At 41.5% G+C, this 22,269-nt stretch overlaps 1 protein-coding gene across 1 annotated transcript; it reads left to right on the top strand.

Annotated features, from left to right (window-relative positions):
• The first annotated feature begins 1,508 nt into the window (after positions 1–1,508).
• LOC133420608 (uncharacterized) lies at positions 1,509–13,978 on the top strand. Its single transcript, XM_061710342.1, has 7 exons — positions 1,509–1,751; positions 6,153–6,283; positions 7,961–9,004; positions 9,270–9,506; positions 9,614–9,838; positions 11,372–11,441; positions 12,100–13,978. Exons 1-7 carry the CDS (start codon positions 1,577–1,579, stop codon positions 13,179–13,181), a joined length of 2,964 nt encoding a protein of 987 aa, XP_061566326.1. The 5' UTR covers positions 1,509–1,576; the 3' UTR covers positions 13,182–13,978.
• The last annotated feature ends 8,291 nt before the right edge of the window (positions 13,979–22,269 follow it).

Below are 22,269 nucleotides of genomic sequence, written 5' to 3' on the forward strand. Positions count from 1 at the left end.
ATTGTCTGGTTTCAGTTTTCACTGAAAAATCAGTTAGATCTTTCTTGAATCCATGATTAAAATGTAAAAAGATCTTTTGTGACTGTCTTCTGTATGACAGAGTATTGCAACATTATAATTGCCGTGCCTTCATTATTGGGATGGTGGCATCTTGGATAATGAAACATCTGCAGACGGACTGCTGATCAGTAAAATGTGGTACAGTAAAAAGACACATACCTACTTTTTTTTTTTTTTCCCCCTCTGTTCAAAGTTACATCAGACTAAACATCTCCTGTTTCAGGTCAGAAAGATTACCAAAATTATTTCATTTTGCTAAATGCCACAATGAGGGAGAGGATTTCTTAAATTGAACATTACTTCCAGGTCAAGTTTACATACACAAAATCTGCAGGCAGATCTGCAAAGGCATATGCAAGTGAGGCGACTGACAAACCTGACTCGATTACACCAGTTCTGTCAGGTGGAATGGGCCAGAATTCCAGCAGAATACCGTCAGACGATGGCAGGTGACCCAAACTGTTTGACCCAAGTCATGCAGTTCAAAGGCAACGGTTCTAAGAATTTCTTTCTCTCATTGAGGCATTTAGCAAAATGAAATTTTGTTAATCCCAACTGACCTGAAACGGGAGACGTTTAGTCTGATTTAACTTTAGAAAGTGAGACAAAAATGTATCTTTTTGCAAGATGAGAACGAATGAGCAATTGGTTTCGGTTTTCACATCAGTGTGTGTACGTTCATCAGCTGTGTCACTTGGGTGTTGCATGTTTGAGAAACGGTTTGCCTGCATGTTGGGTGCACTAATATCTGGGTGTGAATGTGTATAGAAGTATGTGTATAGCATTTAGTTGGACGTGAAAGTCTATCTGAATGTCAATTCACAATGCAAAAATTTTGGATTAAACTACATTACTATATATATATATACACGCTGTATAGTTTTATTCATAAGCCTCAGAGAATTGGATGGATATTAAGTGTAATTACGAAATATTGGATAAGGGGTAGGAATAAATACGTTTTACCTCTTCCTACCCCTTTTCAGACATGTCAAACAGGATTTATGTGTATTATGCGTGGGCATGTATATAGGTATGTGTATAGATGTGTGCACATTGGGGATAGATTTATTTATTTTGTGTACATTCAGTTAAAATAGATCCATTTATTGATACAAATGTGTGTATGCATGTGTATATGTGTATGTATATCTATTTGTATATGTTTTTCTATACAGTGGTCTTGACATGTTTGGAATAAATCAGTAAACTAAACTATTCATATGGGTTCTTCTTTCAGTTTAATTATGCCAAAATAAAAGAGGACATATTTCTGCGTAGTGACTGATTAATCTGTAAAGAGTAGCATACTTTCTCTTTTGCAGGACCAGCCCGTTATATAATACATCCATGGACCAGCCGCGGGCGGATCCTCCCTTCGACTGTGACAGACTTCCTGTTGTTCTGCGTTCTCGCCCCCAGGGGGATTTCCAGGGGGAACCCACAGCTGACCGACAGTCGCTGCTGAGCTGCGCGTAACTGCAGATGTTTGTTTTGGTCTCCGCGCACAAGGACGATGGATAATGTTTACAAGTACCCGATTTTCTTCGAGTGTCCAAGTCCTCTAAAAGGACAGAGGAAGAAGGTAGAAACATACTTTGGGCTCCGTCGGAGATCAGGCGGAGGAGACTGCGGGACACTGACAACTGTGTCTGAGAGCCTTTACACTATTAAATTCAGACATGAAAAAGGTACTGTTAACCATTACTGTTTTTATTTGCTCGTACTGCGATCTGGACTTCCTTGTTTAAAAGGAACCTTTATCCTCAAGTTGCCCTGATAACGTTGTTGAGAATTGTCTTTTATTTCAATATGCAATGCAAACAGTCGGATATACCGAATATGTCTTTTTAATTAATGTAGCCTATGTGTGTGTATTATATGTTTTCGATTGATTTATTAGATTATTACAGTTTCTTTTTTTCCAAAAACAGAAAGGGCAATCTTCTCAGGAAAGTGAAACCTAACGCGCAGCCAGTGGTCACGTGACTGAGCAAAATCTCATATTTGTATGTGGTGAACAAGCAAACTATCTCAAAGGAAAATCAGACTTTCATTCAGTGGTTTGAATATGGCAACCTTTGACAAGATTGGATATGATCAAATATCAGAGTGAAACTCAGAGGCAGGTGCGAGAGATAGGAGCCATAAAACCAGATGAGATATCCTGGACCTGCAAGGCTCATATTTGTTAAAGGCGTATATGGGTGATTCTTCAATTAAGGGAGTTTTTCTGTCCCCAGGGTAGATTTTCAAGAAAAACATGCTTTTTAGAAAAAACAATTATTGCATTTGTTAAAGTTAGGTTGTAGTAGCTATGAAAAAAATAACTGTGTCTCAATGATGACATTTTAATACTTTTTCAGTGTGTTGAAAATTGAAATGTGCAAGAATTTCATTGTGTTGGGTTTGTCCCCAACCCAGACTTTTTGACATCCCCTCTATAATAAAGCAATAAAAAGTGCTAAATTCATTAAAACTTTACTTTGCATTTCCTTGTAACAACTTAAAAAGGCATTTTTCAAATTCATATAATTTATATTTTTTCAATTTGCAATTTATTTATAGGGAAATATCGCTGTCCCTCATCCATCTGTCATTACCATCACACTCAACATTTTAGAGAGCAATAAAGTTTTTACAAACAGTTACTTACATTGTTGCATGCAAATTAGATGCTCCAGAGGAACATTCCCAGACATGAGGCAGAAGCCTGATTTTTTGATGCTCACATATGTAAGTAATTTGATGTTTTATGCACCCTGATCTGAGAGTAGGTTTATTAGGCGTCATTACCAAACAAGTCACTAGTTGAGTATTTTAATTAATTAATAGGAAATTTCACTTTATTTACATATATTCAGTGTACAGTGTGCTTAGCTAACCAGTTACCTTAGCTAGTCAAAAAAATTTGCCAACATTTTCTGCAAAGAGTGAGAATTGTCATTACCATCACGTGTCATTACCATCACAAAAGTGACTGTGATGGTAATGACTATGAGTGATGGTAATGACAATTTATCTGTTTATTACCTTATAAATAGAATATATTAGCTTAATTTATCATGCACTACTTTACTATGATACATAATTGAACAGTGACAAACCATAATTTACATAATTTTAGTTTGAAGACGTCAACATGGCCCCAGCTAAACCAGCTTAACGGTCAAAAAAATACAGAGACAAAATCAAGGAAGATCCTGAGAAATATCAGCAATATCTTGAAAGAGAAAAAGTGATACAAAAAAAGAAAAGAGACAGGAAAATTGAAAGCCATCTCACAATTTTCAAAGCGGGAACAAAGATGCAGGAGACGACAGTGGAAGGTTAACCAAAGAAACAGTAGGGCCAGTAATAATTCTGCAGTGTCTGTACAACCGCCCGGATGAGCCGTCCAGTGTGATGTGGCTTCTACGAGCCAATAAGATTCGGCGCATTTTCGTTACGTAACCAAAATGCAAACCACGCCCACAACTATAAAACCGTGTAACTGCATGCGAGCGTCCGACATCGCACTACGCACTGCGTGACATCAGACGCTCTCTGTCCATTTCCTACAGTGCTTTCAACCTGCTTTCAACGCGAGCGACAGGAAGAAAATTGAAGCAGGGCGTCCAACAAATGTTCAGATCAAAACGGCGCGCTGCGTCGTGCTGCGTCGTGCTGCGTCGTGCTGCGTCGCTGCGGACAGTTAGGACAGTCTAATAGAAAATAAAGCAATGGAATTGATTTTGTCGCTGACGCTCACTCGCATCGCATAAAGCCTGAGTTATGGTTCCGCGTTAAATCGACGCAGAGCCTACGGCGTAGGGTACGGCGTAGGGTACGGCGTAGCCTACGGTGCACGTCGCCGCGTACCTTATGCCGTAGGCCAGGGGTAGGCAATTCCGGTCCTCGAGGGCCGGTGTCCTGCATGTTTTAGATGTTTCCCTGCTTTAAAACACCTGATTCGAATTAATCATCGTCATCAGCTTGTCATCCAGGGCTGCACAATTCTGTTGATGACACAGTCACTTGTATCATGGTGCAATGAAGCAGGGAAACATCTAAAACCTGCAGGCACACCGGCCCTTGACGACCAGGATTGCCCACCCCTGCCGTAGGCTCTGCGTTGGTGTAACACGTAACCATAAATAAGCCTTAACTCCGCCGGCTGGAGCTTCTGCCATTTTTTCGTAGCAGTGTATCGTGTCATTCAGGCAGCCAATCAGCACAGAGCCTCATTATCATAGCCCCGCCCACTCAGAATCCCACATAGAGAATGAGGTTAGAAACGGTAAAGATAAAGACATGGCCCAGAGGCTGAATTTCCAATTTATTTAGAAAAAACAATCAAAAGCTTGTTTTTAAGACATTCAAGGCCGGTTTAAAAAGGACATTTAATGCCATAATAGATCCCCTTTAATATGGGTCATGCCGCTGTTGCTGTGCATGAATTAAAATGCTACACACTAATTTGAGAGTGCTGAAATCTTTATTTTCTATTTTATCATTTTTGGATTGACACCCATCATATGGGAAATTTGAGTTGAGCATGCCAATTCTCTTGTTTGATCCTTTTTTATGTCAGAATTGAACCAGCCGGCCCAAAGAAGATATTATTACATAAGCAATGCTGTGGTAGTTTACCAAATGATTAATTTTAGTGGATGGTTAAGTGTTCACAAGGTGTTGTTTTTAAAAAGTAGTATTTTCTTTATCTTTGTTGTCAAAAAAACAACAAAAAAAACACCAGTGTTAATTTTTATGTCATTACCAAAACATGTTGTCATTACCGGAATACATTGTCATTACCGTCACAATACACTTTTTGACAGAAAAGTTTGCTTTTTTGTTAACTTGGGTTTTACCTCAATCATTGTGGTCATGTTTAATTGTCTAAATTTGCATTTTCTGAAAAAATATGCATTGCAATTCAAATATTCTCATTAGTATGCAATATTTCATTGTTGAGACAAGGCAATATATTAAAAAGTTAAAGAGAACATGGTGTTAAAATGTATTTTAAATGTACTTACAAATATTTAGAACATGATTTTTAAAGAGCATGTTTTGTACTTACTGGAATGATTGTGAAAACTTTGCTTGTCAAATCATTTTGTATTAAAATCAGTGTTTTGTTTTTGTGATGGTAATGACATTTTACTGTGACAACTTTGAAAAAAGCATCATAATATCAAAATGATCATGAAGTACAATCAAAGCTATGCTAAGATCTTTGTTCCAGACCAATTGATAAACCTTTTGAAATAGAAAAAACAGAGATTAAAGAACTTTTTTTTTTCAAAATTCCAAAAGTCAAAAGTGCCCTGAATTGAAGAATCACCCATATACGGAACTGCTGCGTGATGATATAGATATAAAGAGAAAGATTACATGAGAGCAGAGTCAGCAAAATACATAAACACAATAAAAAATAATGACGCACTTTTAAAAAGGTCAAATATTTTGACGTTGACAGGACTGGAACTTATTCACCACAGAACACACACACACCAAACACACACCACAGTGGCGTGTGTTTGGTGTGTGTTTGTGTCAACACCAAACAGGGCGCTATTGCACTAATAACATAAATGAGGGGCGATTTGTATTTTAAAACACTAGCTTGTTAATGATGAGTTTTAGTTTCATTTACAAAGATGACTAACTGTGACTAGAATAAGAAGCAATACAACTTGCACAACAGGTTTGTTTAAGTTGGAATGTGGTAGACGGGGTTATCAATGTCAAAGACATGATTTTGTTTTTCACTGCCGGGCTTAGCCTCACTGCACACCTCCCGGTTAGTTTTTCCCCCACAAAATTTGCTCTCTGACCTCCGATATGTCACCGTTATGCACCCCTGGTGCTTCTGAAATCAATCATTTGGAATAGTTGGTCAAACATGACATATTTCTCTCAGTATCAGCACCAGACTTTTTTCAATAATTACTATTTTGTAGTTGAGATCAACTAAACTAAAGCAGAACTGACTTCAGATTGACTCAGCTCTTCACCAGAACACATTTGTTGCACATCCGAAGATTGTTTGTATCGTGAAGGTGATTTAAAAAGTCCAAAAAGCTCAAATCTCATTCTGTTTTCAGATCAGCAGGAAGTCATCAAGCGATCCCAGCACGTCATCGAGCTTACAGGTGTTCGTCTGGTCTTCACTGTCCGAGACAGACTGGAACCTCCCGCCTCACCTCACAACACCACCTTTACAGCTCCATTACAGGTCAGCATAGTATTTTACTTAAATATCCCTGGTAGGCAGGTACTATTGTCAAGAGTACCAGGAACCTTTGGGCTGAGGTTTGCAGCATTTTATGATGTATTTGAGTTTGCTTTGCTTGTCATCAGGTATAAATTATGGCACGTATTTTACAGGGATGTTGATATTTTTCAGAAAATAGTTCAATCGAATTCACAGCACTGTGCAAAAAGAAAAATAAAGACACCATTGTGTCAACTCTCGCTGGAAGATGGGAGTGTTTCACGTCTGGTGGGCCGGATGGCTCGGGGAGCTGGATCTCAAACAGGGTTGGTCCACATGGAGCGTTATAGGAGAGTTAGTCATTTGGGTAAATGAGACCAAATCTGTAATAAGAAAAAATTAAAGCTGCAAGCAGCTTTAATGATGGCGCCAAGAGACATTTCTTTAAGTTGCGACATGATACAGGTGTGTACCGATTTTCGTGCATGTACGTCAAACCGTATTGTGGGGCTTGAGTTTTCTAGGGGGCGCTGTTGAGCCATTAGGCCACGCCCATTAATGTAAACCATTCATTATCAAATTTTTCGCCAGGCTTGGCTTGCGTACAAAATTTGGTGACTTTTGGGGCACGTTTAGGGGGGCAAAAAGGCCCTCATTTCGTTGGAAAAATAATTAAAAAAAAAAAAAACAAGGAAAAAAATTCCTACAGATACAATAGGGCCTTCGCACTGTCAGTGCTCAGGCCCTAATAACAATCTCTTCATGTTTCCATCTACTAACTATTTTTCTAAAAAAGGTCCAAAATGTAAGAGCAACAACTATCAGTTATTTCAAGCTACTCTGGAGAAAAAGTGGAGGATTGTACCTAGGGGTGTCAAATTAGCGCGTTAATTACGATTAATTAATAACAGGCATATTTAGTACGCTATGTTTTTCAAATTCATCGAGCCACAGCAAAGCTCTTCGCCGAACTAAACTCGAGGAGAGCATGCACATGTGCACGTCTGCGACTGAGAGGCTGGTGAATGGTCTTGCCAAGTGGATGTAAATGGCTTTGACTGCATCTGTTCAAGCAAATAAATAAATAAATAACTTTATAAAGCCACTTTTTGTTGTTATATATCAATCTTTTGACCTGCCACAATAATGTAATGAATTCAAAGGAAAACACCTCAAGTTGAGGGAGATTAAAAAAGAGATTAATTAGATTAATTAATTACATATCTTAATTATTTTATCTCTAAATTTTTTGAATTGTCAAATGTAGTCTTGTCTTTGTTTTATTGGGAGTCTGAGGCGGAGCATTACTTCCACCTGTCCTGCAGCGTTTTACCTCCTGGTGGTGGAATCGTGACGTAGGCCTGGTGGATAAACAGAGGTTATGTGTGACCTCATCAGACGTGGTCATTTCCAAATGTTACCACTTTTGTCCATCAGTGGATCGATGATATTCTGCTTTTAAGTCGTGATACCCGGTACCTCAGACTGCTGTGGAAATGCAAAGGACTAAAGGGTAAAAAAATATTTCAATTCCTTGAAAGAAACTGGAGGTACTTGTTTATATTGGTTTTCTTGTGCATAAAGTTAAGGTTTCAAGTAGGGACCACAAATATGTTCTGGAAAAAGTGCTATTTGAATACGTGACCATTTCGTAAGGATAATGGAAAACAGATTCATTGTTAATGTTTTTTCTACCAGGTGATTCCTGATGCAACTCCTCCTCCTAGTGTTGAAGAACATGAACTGCACCATGATGATGATGCGTCTTCTTACTCCACGGAAGGTCCCAGTGCTGTGGAAGACCTGAAGGAAGGTCTCTCCTCTGTGTCCTGCTCTGCTCAGCTCTCCTCAGAGGAAGAGTTGTTAGATGAACCATCTGTTGTAGATGAAGTTACCGCCTATAGAGATGAGTGGAACAGAGATGTTGATGAGGAAATGTACTACAGTGAAGAACATAAAGTTAAAACATACGAGACCAGAGATGAGGTCGGGAAGTACAGTGCAGTCGGGGAATATTCCCAGGTGAATGAGGCAGAGTTTTCCTATGATGAAGACAGGACTCATGTCAGTGAGAATTTGACATCTTTGAACTTTAATGTAGTAGCCAGCTACAGCCTCTGCAACAAGGTCCTTGTGCTGGTGTGTCAGGGTGACATCACCTTGGTGGATGCTGACGCTCTGGTCAATGCTGCCAATGAGGATTTAGACCACTGTGGTGGTGTTGCTGCTGCTCTGAGTCAAGCAGGCGGCCCTGAAATACAATGGGAGAGTGCAGTCTTAGTAAAGCAGAATGGAAAAATCCCCACAGGTGATGTGGTGGTGACCACAGGGGGCAACTTGAACTGCAAGAAACTGCTGCATGCTGTCGGACCTGTTGGTGGACAGGCAGGAGGCAGAGAAGGAGTCTTATTGGAGAAAACCATCAAGAAAGCACTGAATTTAGTAGAAATGATGGAGTTCACATCCATCGCCATGCCGTGTGTCAGCTCCGGGGTGTTTGGTGTTCCAGTTGCGGTCTGCTCCGAGGCCATTGTTTCTGCTGTCAAGGAGTTTGGTAGCAGGGATGGGCCAAGTCTGAGCAGAATCATTCTGATAGACAACAGAGGAGAGGTGGTGAGGGCCATGCAGGAGGCATGTGACAGGCTCCTCCTGGGGATAGGTACCAGAAGCGGCACATCCATGGATGCTGCTGGAGGTGGTGTCCAGGTTGAGATTGTTCAGGGGACCATCGAGACGCAGCAGGTGAGAAACATTTGAATTTGAATCTTTGAAAGATGTTCAGTACAAATATTAGAGAAACGTGAATGTTGGGCTCATGTTCACCAGGAAAGACATGTCATGTCCTGTTTTAAGGTGACATAAATCCTCAATAGTTCTGTGTACAGTTCACCTTTTCATTGCATATCCCATATCCCTGTTGGTAAAGTGGAGTGATCAAACCAATCTTCAAAGATTTATGCTGATCCTGGTTGTTCATACGTCTCTGCATGTCCTGTTCTTCTCTCAGGCAGATGTCCTGGTATGTCCAATGGTCGGACACGACCCTCTCTCTACCCGTGTCGGAAACATTCTTCGTCAAGCGGCAGGCCATCAGCTGACCGCAGGGTTTACGGAGGAAGAAGGAGAAGAAGCGATCCCCGGAGACTCTGTACTGGTGGAAGGGTTACCTGGACTGCCGACTCATGCTGTGTTCTTCCTCAGCCTTACGCCCTGGGACGATGATGAAAGTGGAACGGCAGTGCAGGTGGAATATTGGAGCGTTTTCATTAGAAGTTCTTATTGTGATCAATGTATCACGACATAGTACTTTCACCTGCTTGTCCTTGAATATTAAATGTTGATCTTCTCCAGGTTCTCAGACTGGGCATTAACAACATCCTGACATCGTGTGAGAAAAGAGGCTTTGCATCTGTGGCTCTGCCTGTACTTGGGGCCGGTATCGCCCTGCGTTTTCCTCACAGTGTGGTGGCCAGGGTCTTAATGGAGGAAATCCGTGCATTTGAAGAGACTCGAACCAGCAGCACAAGCCTTCTGGTCCGCATCGTCACACACCCCAGTGATAGAGAAGCCTATGAGGTAACCAAACGCCAAAATATACAGATTATACACATTTTTAAGAGGTTTCAAAGTCCCCCCGATTAAACAATAACAAGTAAAGAGAAAGTCTCTCCTTTTGAGGTTAGGGTGTTTTAAAACTTTTGTCAGGGAGGTTGGAGTAGGACCCAGATGCAGGAGACCAGAAGGCAGTAGTTCCCAAAAACAGTGATTTATTGGTTCAAAACAAAACCAAAGCGCTGCTGAGAAGGTTACAAAAACCAGTTGGGAGGGAGGAAACAGTAGGGACCAGCAGGGAGCAGCGGAAAGACAAGACCAGATAAACACAAGGGTTAACGAGACACAGGTGCAGACGATCAGGGCAGATGGGAAACAGGAAGATCAAACAAGAACTTAAACACAAAGACACAAGCTGCGTCCGACATTCCATACTTCCACCCTAATGAGTAGCAAAAACAGTATGTGAGATTTTTTAGTGCGTCTGAAACATTAGTACGTACACAATAGTATGCTCTATCCATACTCATTCCGGAGAGATTTATTAGTGTGGATTGATGGACACTATAGCAGAAACTTCTCACAATGTAATGAAGTGGTGTTTGGTTGCTAAGTGATACGTATATGTCATACGAATAATATTAAGTATAATATTATTATTATGATATTCGTATTATATTCGGAAAGAGCGGAGCGGTGCTGCTACTGCTGCTGTGACAGTAGTTGTTACCATGGTAACAACTCCCCTCCCAACAGCAGGAAGTACCGTGTGCGCTCTGATATGAGTAGTATGTCCGAATTAATGCATACTTCTGATATTTACTCAAAAGTTTGCCGAACTTAAGTATACTTTTTGAGTAGATACTGTTTAGTATGGCATTTCGGACGCACCGACAGGCTTCAAAATAAAACAGGAAATGTCAAACCCTGACAACTTTAGGTTTTTCATGTAAAATTAATACTTGGAAGCATCATTCAGGTATATTAACACTATGCTATCATCTCTCTCTCTCCCTCATACACACGTTACGACCTCTCCACCTAACTTATGCTGCTTCAAGCACAGAGAGGGGGATGACCAGAAAGATCAATAAATAGTTGCAAAATACCAAAGCACCACGGTATAACCTCTAACTTGCTCTCTACAAGAAAGGAATTTGAATACCAAGTTTGTTATGGATATTAGATATTAGATGGTTGACAGACATGGTTGGGTCTTTTAACTGGGGAAGATTGCGGTGACAACACAGCTTTACCTTGGTGGGCATTCCACAGGGAACCAACGTGGGACACCTGAAGAATTCATTTTGCATCTCATATAAACGGTTCCATAGTGTCGGTAGGTTAGTAGACAGTAGTCACATTGAAGGGTGGACATGTGTTATCCATATTTCTGTTGACGACTCTTATAAATCAGAGGCAGCATAAAATCATGCGGCTTGTACTCATCTGTAAAAATGCAATCTGATTATGAAACCTATTAGTTTAAAACACCAAAATTTGCAGATGAGTGTATGCTGGAACTGATATTAAACCTCCACTTTCTTGTGTTTGCAGGCCTTCATGTCTGTCCAGGAAGCAGTGACACACAAAGGAATCACTGAAAATGACTACAAAGATGATCAAGGTGGGTGTAGACAGAGAGCTGGATTTAGAATTCAATCTTTTCCTAACATATCTTTTTCTTTTAGGCTAAACTTAACTTTTTTACTTCTGTAATTAACTGTCCCTAAAAAGTTAAAGAGATGCTGATGTGGCTTTTTGTTGAAACTGTTCCAAAAGAAAGATGCTTCGACAGTCTGTTTGGGAATAAGTGGATTTTTTTCAGGGATGATCAAAATGAACTGTACATAAACTTACCGGCCACTTCATCACTTGCACCCGGTTTACCCAATAAAGTGGCAATTTTCAGTACACTTGTGATTTAACAGGCCAGAGTTAACATTTTTGTTTATTTCTCAGCATCTCATGAGAGCTTAAAGCAATTGTGACCAAAATGGTGTTTTATTTTCTCGCCATAAATACCCTTCAATCCTGTAATGTTTGGTTCCTGTTTAAAACAGTTGAATATTCGAGTCTGAGATTTTACATGTAACGTGTAGTGGAGAAGAGGATTCTCACACTTGGAAAACATTATTTGATATCTTATCTGTAGACATTATATTGGTGAAGCTATTGTTGATTTATTTACCATACTTCAAAACACCCTGCCCAATGAGTTAAGACAATAACTTAGTGAGACAATAACAAATGCACTCATCAGTCATCTTTTTTTTTTTTTTAAGACTCAACGACAAAGAGGATCGTTTTTTTGGGCAAAACAGGCTCTGGGAAAAGCCACTTGGCCAACACCATATTTGGGGAGGAGCTTTTCACCGCAAACCATACTCCCAACTCTGGAACGAGCCAATGCCAAGCTGAGACCAAGAGCAACAGTGAAAGCAGCATCATGCTGGTCGACACGCCGGGTTTCTTCGACACAGGAAGGCCCGAGGAGGAGATGAAGCGTGAGATCATGAGCTGCATGACGACGTGCTCTCCTGGGCCTCACGTTTTCCTCATTGTGCTCAAAGTGGAAAAATTCACAAGTCATGAGCAGGAGCTCGTCGGTAAAATATGCCAGTATTTCTCAGAAGAGGCTTTAAAATACGCCGTCGTTGTCTTCACTCACGGTGATCAGCTCCCGAAAGGGACCACAATTGAAGAGTTTGTCGGTCAGAATAAGGGTCTGAGGGATTTGGTGGCGAAGTGTGGCGGCCGCTGCCACGTCTTTGACAATAAATACTGGAAAAATAAAGATCAGAATAATTACAGGAGCAACCAGCTCCAGTTGGAGGCCTTACTTCAGACAATAGACAAGATGGTGACAGAAAAAAACGGCACGTACTACACCAACAAAGTTTTGCAGAATGTGGAGGAAGAAATCCGGAAACAGGAATGGCAGATTAGAGCGTCATCGGGACACTTAGCCCCACAGGAGATTAGAAAACTGGCACAAGCAAATGTGTCCAATCAATATTTGATCCAACTGGCAGGGACTGCAACAGGAGCTCTGTTAGGGGCTTTTTTTGGTGTGGAAGCCATCAAATGTGTATTCGAGGTTCTAAAGAGCCAAACAAAGATAATGAACCTTGCAAAAGGATTAGTGACGCCTGCAGTATTCACTGCTGGAGAGGTAACACTTGCCACTGGACTGATGGCCGGTGTGGCTACAGGAACTGCAGCCGTGGGTGGAGGAATACTGGGAGGTAAGGCTGGACACGATGCAGCTGTGGGGGCAAAAACACCAATGGAGGCTGCAGAAAGGGCATATAAGGCTGTAGCTGACCAGAGACATGCTGCGTTACAGAAGCTGGAGAGGAATTAGAGGCAGAAGAACGAGGGTTTTTACGATTGCATATCAGTCTGCACATTTCTCTCTTACGTGTGGAAAACCTGAGCACAAATAGTCCCAATAGTGATGCTGCCAACACAATGCAACGTGCATTTGAAATCTGGCGTTTTTGTGCACCCTGCAAACTTGCAGAGACGATGATCTCATTAAGCAAGCTCAGAATCTTGTTTTTAAAGCTTATCGAAAGAAAAATGAAGGGACTGCATAAAATGCTGCTGCTGCTGATTCTGTTCTGCTCCTGAGCTACACTTGCAAGCTTTTATCAGCAGGGGGATTCCTACAGCAGCTGAAGGCTTCGCTGCAGTCAGAAAGCGCAATAATATCATTTGTAATCCTGAAAACTCAGAAGGACATCATATTTATCACAATTCTTTTTGATATTTCTCTGAGTCTAGAGCACTTTGATTATACTTGTACTTTATATTTTAAATTTTGATGCCTTTTAAAAGGATCACACTAAGAAGCTCTTTGCCTGGGAGAATTATCAGGATTTCATTGAAATGTTAATATTTCATTTGTTTAGCCTCATAAAGCATTTATCATTCTCCTTGATTACTTTATATTATACATGTGGTAATGTAATTTATTCTTTGAGATGTTTACTAGAAGACACAACACTATTACTGGGACATTGGGCTGCCCCATATCTAACTGACCTTGTTTTTTTGGTGATAGGTAATTGCATATCAGTGAAACAAGATCTAAAGCGTGTACAGATTGTATCAGTTGATTTTTATCGGTGAAATAGCAAATAAAAACATTTAAAAATGTTTGTGTCTTGCCTCATGGAAATTATTTGTAACGCCAAGAGACCCAGGGTTACAAAAAAAACAAACTTATTTGATTTTTGTCTTAAAGACTGAAGTTTTTAATACAATTATTTACTTTCATAGAAACGCTAGGCTGCGTTAATTTTTTGCTTTGTTTACACTTCAGAGCAGACATCATGCAGTCGTTTTACAAAATAAAAAAATTAATGACAGGAAGTTCAAAATACAAAATTGCTCATTGACTTGTAAAATAAACCCTTTGTAAGCCTTTTCACTGCATTGAACGGATTTGGATGATTCTCTAAAGTCGCCTCTTTGCAATTAAACCATAAAAATGTAATAATGTGATACAGGAGAACATCTGGATAGCTGCCCCTGTAGTGACAAGTATGTGTCCACAGCTTTATCTAATATTAATATAATACAAACAAAACCAAAAAATGTAATGCTAACTTCTAAGTGAAGGTCTTTGAAGGAACAGAATAAACAAAGATTTAACTGAAATTAATCAATTTTTCCAAAAAGATTTGATCTAAGTAAACACTAGATGCCGAAATTATTCCTTAATTTTCCCAACGTATGAACTGTTTTTATGTAGTTCTACATAAAATAATAACGTAAAAAATAATGACATGCTCATGAAACCTCAGCATATATGACAGTGAGAAGAAGAGAGAAGTTGATTCTGTATTTATTATGGAAAAAGTTGGAGTTAACAACCAAACTAAACTAAACAGTATGTGCAGCAATGCATAAAGAAAAAAAAGTGCTTTTAAAAACAGAATCTTACAAATACCTGTTTAAGACAGCAGTGTAGTGAATCATATACCCACTGAAGCCAAAGGTCCTTGTTTTTCATTAACACAACATACTTGCTGTTTTTACTTGAAGTTTTAGTCATCCCCTTGAAACCCTCAGCTCATGGATTTGATCATTTAGAGAGTGTAATTGTCTCCCACTGATTACTTTGTCTTCACCCCCACACAACCAGTCACAACCAGTTAGCACCTCACAAAGACTTTCATAATACTTACGATAAGTTTTAGGATTCATATGACAAAACAACATGGATGTAGATCAAAAATACACATTAACATACGTTAGTGAGGTTATTATAAATACTCCTCTGAAGAGGATGGAAAGGATCTTCCTTTTACTGATACTGAAGACTGGACTGCGAAGCATTTACCGTTCATCATGTTCATGTATCTGCACGAATATGTCTGGATATGCACACACCTCTAAATAAGGTAACAGTTGTGAGCCGTGGGTAGCTGCTCTACAGAAGTATACACCAGGCTTCCAATGAGTGCCTGAACAGATTTCCAAATATCCGTTAAGTGATAATGTTATTGCCTCGACCTGAGGAAACGCCCTGCTACACTGCGCTGCTCGGACTTTGAAATTTGAGAGATTATATTATATATTTACTCTCAGCAAGATACCAACCAATCCTGAGATCTGATCAAAATCTGGTTATTATAGCAAATGGACATTGAGAAAGCTCCACCCCAAATCAGAGAAAGATGTGATGCTGAAATGACAAAAAAAAAAACAATCCACTATTCTTCCATTTACTTTTCGCTTTTCTTTCATGTTCTTTCTCATAAACTCCATCTGATTTTCAGGCTTGCAAAGCATCAGAGCACAAAATAGAGAGGTAAACTGAAAATAATCCAGAAAGGATGAAGTTTCATTCTTGAGGATGGGGAGGGGTGGAGAGGCTTGGGAGGGTTCATGATGGGCCATTATTTCTAAGGAAACACTGTTGATGTTTCTTTATATTTTTTAAATATCAATAGGCAAACGTCATCCAGAAATCATTGAGTTAGATTTGTCCAGAGTGCACTCTGAACAAATCTAATACAAATGCCTGTGGGTTCAGAGCAGAGGCCTTATTCTTATGTTTCATCAGCATTTACTTTTTTTTTTCTTTTTATTTACATACATATTTAGACTTTTTTAATTGGTACGAGTTGTCTCTAAGAGCAATGCCCAAAATCCCAGCGTAAGTTTATATATCATGCTAATGCTACGAACCAGAGACAAAAAGATCCGGTGACGACAAATCCAGACCTGTCCCTGTTACCATATGGCTTGTACATTTAGGCTCTGTTTCCATGACGATGCTGAGAGAGTGAAATGGGTAAAAAACGGCCTCCAGAGTGAAACTTTCTTTCAACACAATGCGAGTCCTGTCAGTGTAAACTGGACCTGGAGTCTCCTGGCAATGATGAGGTTTGTGCTGCTGCCTCTTTATAATTTATTTAGATTTCATTTCAATTTTTTTTTATTTATTCTACCCGTTTCTGGTAGAATATTTAATCAGTCAGCGAAGATGCATCGGTTACATGCCTCAGATAATCATTGCACCTCTGCACAAGTGGAGACTATCCTCAGTCCTCATACTACCTGTCTGCTGCCTTTGACACGGTCAACCACCATATCCTCCTCTCCGCACTGTCAACGCTTGGTATTTCAGGATCTGTCCTCTTGTGGTTCATGTCTTACCACGCAGGAAGATCCTTCAGAGTATCATGGCAAGGACAAGTGTCCAGATCGCATGAGCTGGGAAGTGGGGTGCCACAGGGGTGCCTTCTTTCTCTTTTCACTATATACCATTTTAATCTGTGAAATCCCCAGCACTCATGGCTTCTCCTAACACGGCTATGCTGATGACAACCAGCTCTTACTTTCCTTCCCACCTTGCAACACGGCCGTCTCAATGTGAATATCGGCCTGTCTTTCTGATATTTCTGCATGGATGAAGGACCTTCACCTTCAGCTACCGTATTTTCACGACCATTCGGCGCACCGTGTGAAAAGGCGCACCCTCATTTTTGTGTGTCATTTTTAGATTTAAAACACATATACGGCACACCGACCCAAAAGGCACAGTCTACAGACACGGAGCTTCACACACGCGTGCCGCAAAACACACACACCCGCTGCAAAACACACACACAAGCACACAAGTGTGCTTATTTAAAAATAGAGCGGGAGCAAAACTTAGTTTGATTGTATTTTATTTCAGTTTTTACATTAATCAAACCCTTCAAAGTCCCGTCTCTCCTCGGCGTGGATCCCGTCTTTCCCCGGCGCGGAACCCGTCTTTCCCCGGCGCGGAACCCGTCTTTCCCCGGCGCGGAACCCCTCTTTCCCCCGCGCCTTATGGTCGCGGAAATACGGTAAATCTGTCAAGACTGAGCTTATTGTCTAGCCAGTCATTCCTTACCTCCTCAGATAAGCGTGCAGCTGGATTCCACCACACTTGTGCCCACGTCTTCTGCCAGGAATCTTGGTGTCATTGTTAGACGGCCAGCTGACCTTTAAGGGCCATGTTGCCTCGGTTACCCGGTCTTGCCGATTCGCTCTTTACAACATCAGGAAAATCAGACCTTCCTTACAGAACATACGACACAGCTCTTGGTTCAGGCTCTGGTCGTGTCACGCATTGACGACTGTAACTCCTTGTTGGTCGGCCTTCCTGCGTGCTTAGTTAAACCTCTGCAGATGACCCAGAATGCAGCAGCACGTCAGGTCTTCAACCAGCCCAAGATACTGTAGCTCATCTCACTCTGCTGCTAATCTCTGCACTGATTTCCTGTTGCAGCATCAAGTTCAAAGCTCTGCTTCTGGCTACCAAACAATTACCCAAACGGCTTCTGCCTACGTTCACTACTTGATCCAGAGCTACACTCCCTCTCGACAGCTTCGCTCAGCCAGTGAAAGACGCCTGGTGCTTCCACCACAACGTGGCGTGAAATCAGTAGCTAGTCTCTTCTCCTCCATTGTTCCCCCGATGGTGGAATGTCCTACCTAACTCTGTCTGATCTGCAGCGTCTGTACCTACTTTTAAGAGCAAGCTAAAGACTCAGCTCTTTAAGAAGCACTTCTGCATCTAGTAAACTTCTCTGCTCATCAGAATGAGCTAGGAGATTTGTCCAGCTCTTTGCAAGACTCAGCACTGAGAAAGCTGCATGCACTTATGACAAGATGATCGTATGATGGTGTTTTTGTAGAGGTAGTTTTCTTCTATTAAGGGACTTTAGTGGGAAAGGGAACACTTAAAAAATAAAAAATACAAATCTAGCACTAGCATGGCAGCACCTATCTCCAACTGGACTCTCAGCAGTCTGACCAGCACTTATCCAGGTGGATCCTCATGTGATTTCTTGTTGTGTTGTTCCCTCAGAGGAAAGTCCCTTTGGATAAAAGCATCTGCTAAATGACAGTAGTAGTAGTAGTAGTAGTAATAGTAGTAGTAGTAGTAGTAGTAGTAGTAGTAGTAGTAGTGGTAGTAGTAGTAGTAGTGGTAGTAGTAGTAGTAGTAGTAGTAGTAGTGGTAGTAGTAGTAGTAGTAGTAGTAGTAGTAGTAGTAGTAGTAGTAGTAGTAGTAGTAGTAGTAGTAGTAGTAGTAGTAGTAGTAGTAGTAGTAGTAGTAGTAGTAGTAGTAGAAGTACTAGCAGTAACTACTCGGCTCGCCTCAACTCGGTTTGGCACTATTCCACTCGGGGTCCAAAAGAGTAGATACTTTTCTGTAACTCTTCTGTCGAGGTTCTAAGCGGGATGATTCAGGCTGTATCTGACATCATCACACTACATGCCACCAATTCGTCAGGGGGTTGGGAGTCAGACGTCTAAGTCAGGATGGCGGCTTCTTGTTCATTTTATTCGACAGGCAATGGCAGCGCAAACGTCTGCTCCGTGGTCCAACTCTGAGGTGCAGATGTTCAAAAACCTGGTGGCTCAGGAGAGAATTCAAAGGGATCTAGACAGGCAATAAGCAACAACGAGATCTACTAGAAGCTTTGTCAGTCCAAAGATGCTCGCAGCTACGAACAGACTTTTCAGCAGTGCCCAGTGAAAGAAAGAAACTAGGCCAAGTTGATTCGAGCCGAGTTGAGATGAGTAGAGCCGAGTAGGTACTAGTGGAAAAGCGCCATAAAAGACACCTCTGGATAAGACCTGGGAAGACCTGGTGGAGAAAAAAGAATAATTTTGAGAATGTGCTGTTAGGGACATGCTGGTGCAGCTGGTAGTGCAGCCGTCTCACAGCTGGAAGGTCCTGGGTTCTATTCCCACCGGGGACACTGTGGGCGCTGAATGCGTGTTAAGTTCCCCCATGACTTCAGTGTCCACACCCTGGGTGTGGTTGGTGAAAGGATCTTTCTGTGTGGAGTTTGCATGTTCTCCCTGTGTTCCCTGGGTAGCTAATGTGAGCTACCCTCACAAAAAACATGCACACAGTCCTGGGCTATACATGCCCCCTCTGGCCAACCGGGGCGCCAGATGGGGTGGGGTTTCTCTGGCCGGACGTAGCGCGTGGAAGGATCACGTTATTCCGGCCAGAGAAACCCCACCCTGTCTGATGAAAAGAAGCGGCCTGCTCACTCCTCAGGTTAAGGAGGAGACTTGAGCTCATTGTAAGCCCTCCGGCGGTTGGTAGAGGGAGCAATGCCCTGGGAATGCCCAGGGGAAAAATTGGGTTAAAATGTAAAAAAACGTTAAAATGTAAAAAAACAAGAAAGAGAGAATGGTGCTGATGACGACCCAGCAAAGAGAGAAAACTTTCAGATGTCCAGGGAGTCCTTGGTGGCCCTCTTGAGGGGAACTTTTTCCCTGCAAAGGGGTTACTAGGAACAAAATAAAATACAAAACAAGGCAAAATATCTTGGGTTCATGTTGCTTCCACTGAAAACAAGTCAAAGTCAATAATTAATTGCTGTACTGAACTGGAATGTTACAGTCAATGTCTTATTCAATCTTCATTCTAATGGCCCTTTTCCACTAGTACTTACTCAGCCCGACTGGACTCGCATCGGTTTGGTTCTTTCCCACTAGGGGTCTAACGTGCCGAGTAGATACTTTTTCTGTTACTACTCTGCCGAAGTTCTAAGCGGCTGAGTCGGCGGCATCTGACGTCATCACACTACAGGCCACCGATTGGTCGGGGGGTTGGAGTCAGATGTCTGAGTCAGGAGGTGGAAATCAGCGAAAGAGCGACTCTTCTTCGGCTTCTTGTTCATTTTATTCAACAAGCAATGGCAACGCAAAAGTCTGTTTTGTGATCCAACTCTGAAGTGCAGATGTTCATAAACCTGGTGGCTGAGGAGAGAATTAAAAAGGGATCTAGATGGGCGATAAGGAACGACCAGATCTACCAGGAGCTCTGTCACTTCATTGCTGACTTTTCAGCAGCGCCGAGACAAACTAAAAAAAATTAAAAAGCGTTGCCGCTTGAAGCTTCTCTCACTCTCACTCTTTTTTAACTGTATATCAAACACAAGTCACAGACCCAGCAGCACATATATCATCTCCTCCAGGTTCTACATCTTTAGTGTTGTTGTCTTCTTCATTTAGATTGTACAATCAAATACGTCACAGCAGCTTCGCTCCAACCCTCCTACTTCTGCTCCAGGTGCTGAATTGTTATGGAAAAGAAACCAGGCCGAGTTGAGCTGAGCCGAGCTGAGATGAGTAGAGTCGGGTAGGTACTAGTGGAAAAGTGCCATAAGTATCTAAACAAGTTTCAGACCACAGAGATGGTGGGGTCAGTCTACGGGGGAGCTGAATTCATACAAGCTGTCGTGTGGTTTTTCTTTTGAATATAAAAACATTTTCTCTCGTCTGTGACACCAACATGAAGAAGTTGAAGAAGCTGGCACTTCTTCTTCTGAGTTCGGCCCAGCCGACGTGACCTGTGTCATCTGTGTGAGGACAGATTAAAGGAAGCCACAAAGTGTTGCACAACAAGCTTGCACTTTAAAGGTATTGTGACATCATTTTTAACATGCTTTTAACACTATTAAAAGTCTTGGCCAACATCCCTCAAATGTGTCTAAAAGGGTGTAACAAGAAAAACTTCACTCTAGTACTCCATTCCTGGCTTTTTATGACAGTGTTTTTTTGCGCCGTGAAAAACGCTTCCTTTTCCCCCTTTCCTGTCAATCATTGCGCCGCTCCTCCTCCAAACCTCCTCCAACCCAACCATACGCTCACAGCGGCGTCGGAGAGTTAAGCCGGGAGCGACAGGCGAAGCATGCACGGAAAAGCAGCAGGGCGAACCACAGCAAACAATCATAAAAATAAAGGCATGCAAGCAGCAGTGTCCCCTTATCTTAAGTCCAGTCAGTGGCCGCGGGTTTTCTTAGCAGTTTTCCTCCGGTGATTAGAACAAAAGAGGCTCTAAACAGCTCTGTGTTAAGCCTGATTTATGGTTCCACGTTAAATCGACGCAGAGCCTACGCCGTAGGGTTCAGCGTTCGGTGCGCGTCGCCGCGTAACCCTACGCCGTAGGCGCTGCGTCGGTGTAACGCGGAACCATAAATCAGCCTTTATGGTGCGCTGGAGAGAAGAGGAGGCAGGGAACTGGGTGGAGGGGGCGGTGATTTAGCGGGTTTATACGTAACGACCCGCCAGCAAACCACATGCGCCGTTTTTGCATAGTTATGCGGAAAATCCCAGAAAGCACACAATACACTGAATGTTAAAAGTTTGTTGTTTTTTGGGTGTAATTGATGTCAAGACACCCAACAAAACACAAAGAAATCAAGAAAAATGTGTTTTTCATGTCACAATACCTTTAAGGTTAAAGACATGTTTTAATCTTTAATGATTACAGAAGCACAGAACAGTTGTTGAATGGAATAGAAACACATTTTTATCTGTGTCAGAAATAAAGGACGAAGCCTCCGCACTCACACTGTGCAACGTTTTGAACATTTTCATTAATGGCATTGTAATTTCTCTTGTAATAACCACATGGGGATTCTATTTGAAAGTCCAGCGGCATGATTGGTGCAGACTTTGCGTTTTAGAGGAGCTGCAAGTAAAAAGGGCTATGGTGCTACTAGAACCGTAATGACGAACAGATATTGATTGTGAAACGTAAATGAGAGTGATGGGAGCAGGAACAACATGTTTCTCGCGGGCATGTTTCTGAGAGCACTCACAGTTCTGCTCTCCAGCCAGCTGGCATATGATTCACTGCTTGAAAAACTGGAGCTAGTGGCGGTTTTCCACCCTGGTCGAGGTAGTAATAACCTACCTGTATAATATTTGCAAACGCAAAGGCATTTGAGTGAAAGTTTTTGGCTTTTACTTGTCAACTTTCTAATATGTTGCTGAAAAATTATGTATGGAATCATTCAAACCCTCATGGTATTCACTCTGTCCTGCTGCTTGATACAGTTCTGATCGGAACCACAAAAGAGAAATCCTATTTTTTCTTCCCTCATGGAAATAAAAGTTCAGGAACATTTCTAATTCCACTCCTCCACGACGTTCCC

The sequence above is a fragment of the Cololabis saira genome, chromosome 20 (genome assembly GCF_033807715.1).
Source record: "Cololabis saira isolate AMF1-May2022 chromosome 20, fColSai1.1, whole genome shotgun sequence".
Taxonomy (NCBI): Eukaryota; Metazoa; Chordata; class Actinopteri; order Beloniformes; family Belonidae; genus Cololabis; species Cololabis saira.

Coding starts and splice junctions, on each gene's coding strand:
- LOC133420608 (XM_061710342.1), top strand. CDS start 1,577: ATGGATAATGTTTACAAGTACCCGATTTTCTTCGAGTGTCCAAGTCCT. Junction 9,005..9,269: donor GGACCATCGAGACGCAGCAG/GTGAGAAACATT, acceptor TTCTTCTCTCAG/GCAGATGTCCTGGTATGTCC. Junction 9,507..9,613: donor AAAGTGGAACGGCAGTGCAG/GTGGAATATTGG, acceptor GATCTTCTCCAG/GTTCTCAGACTGGGCATTAA.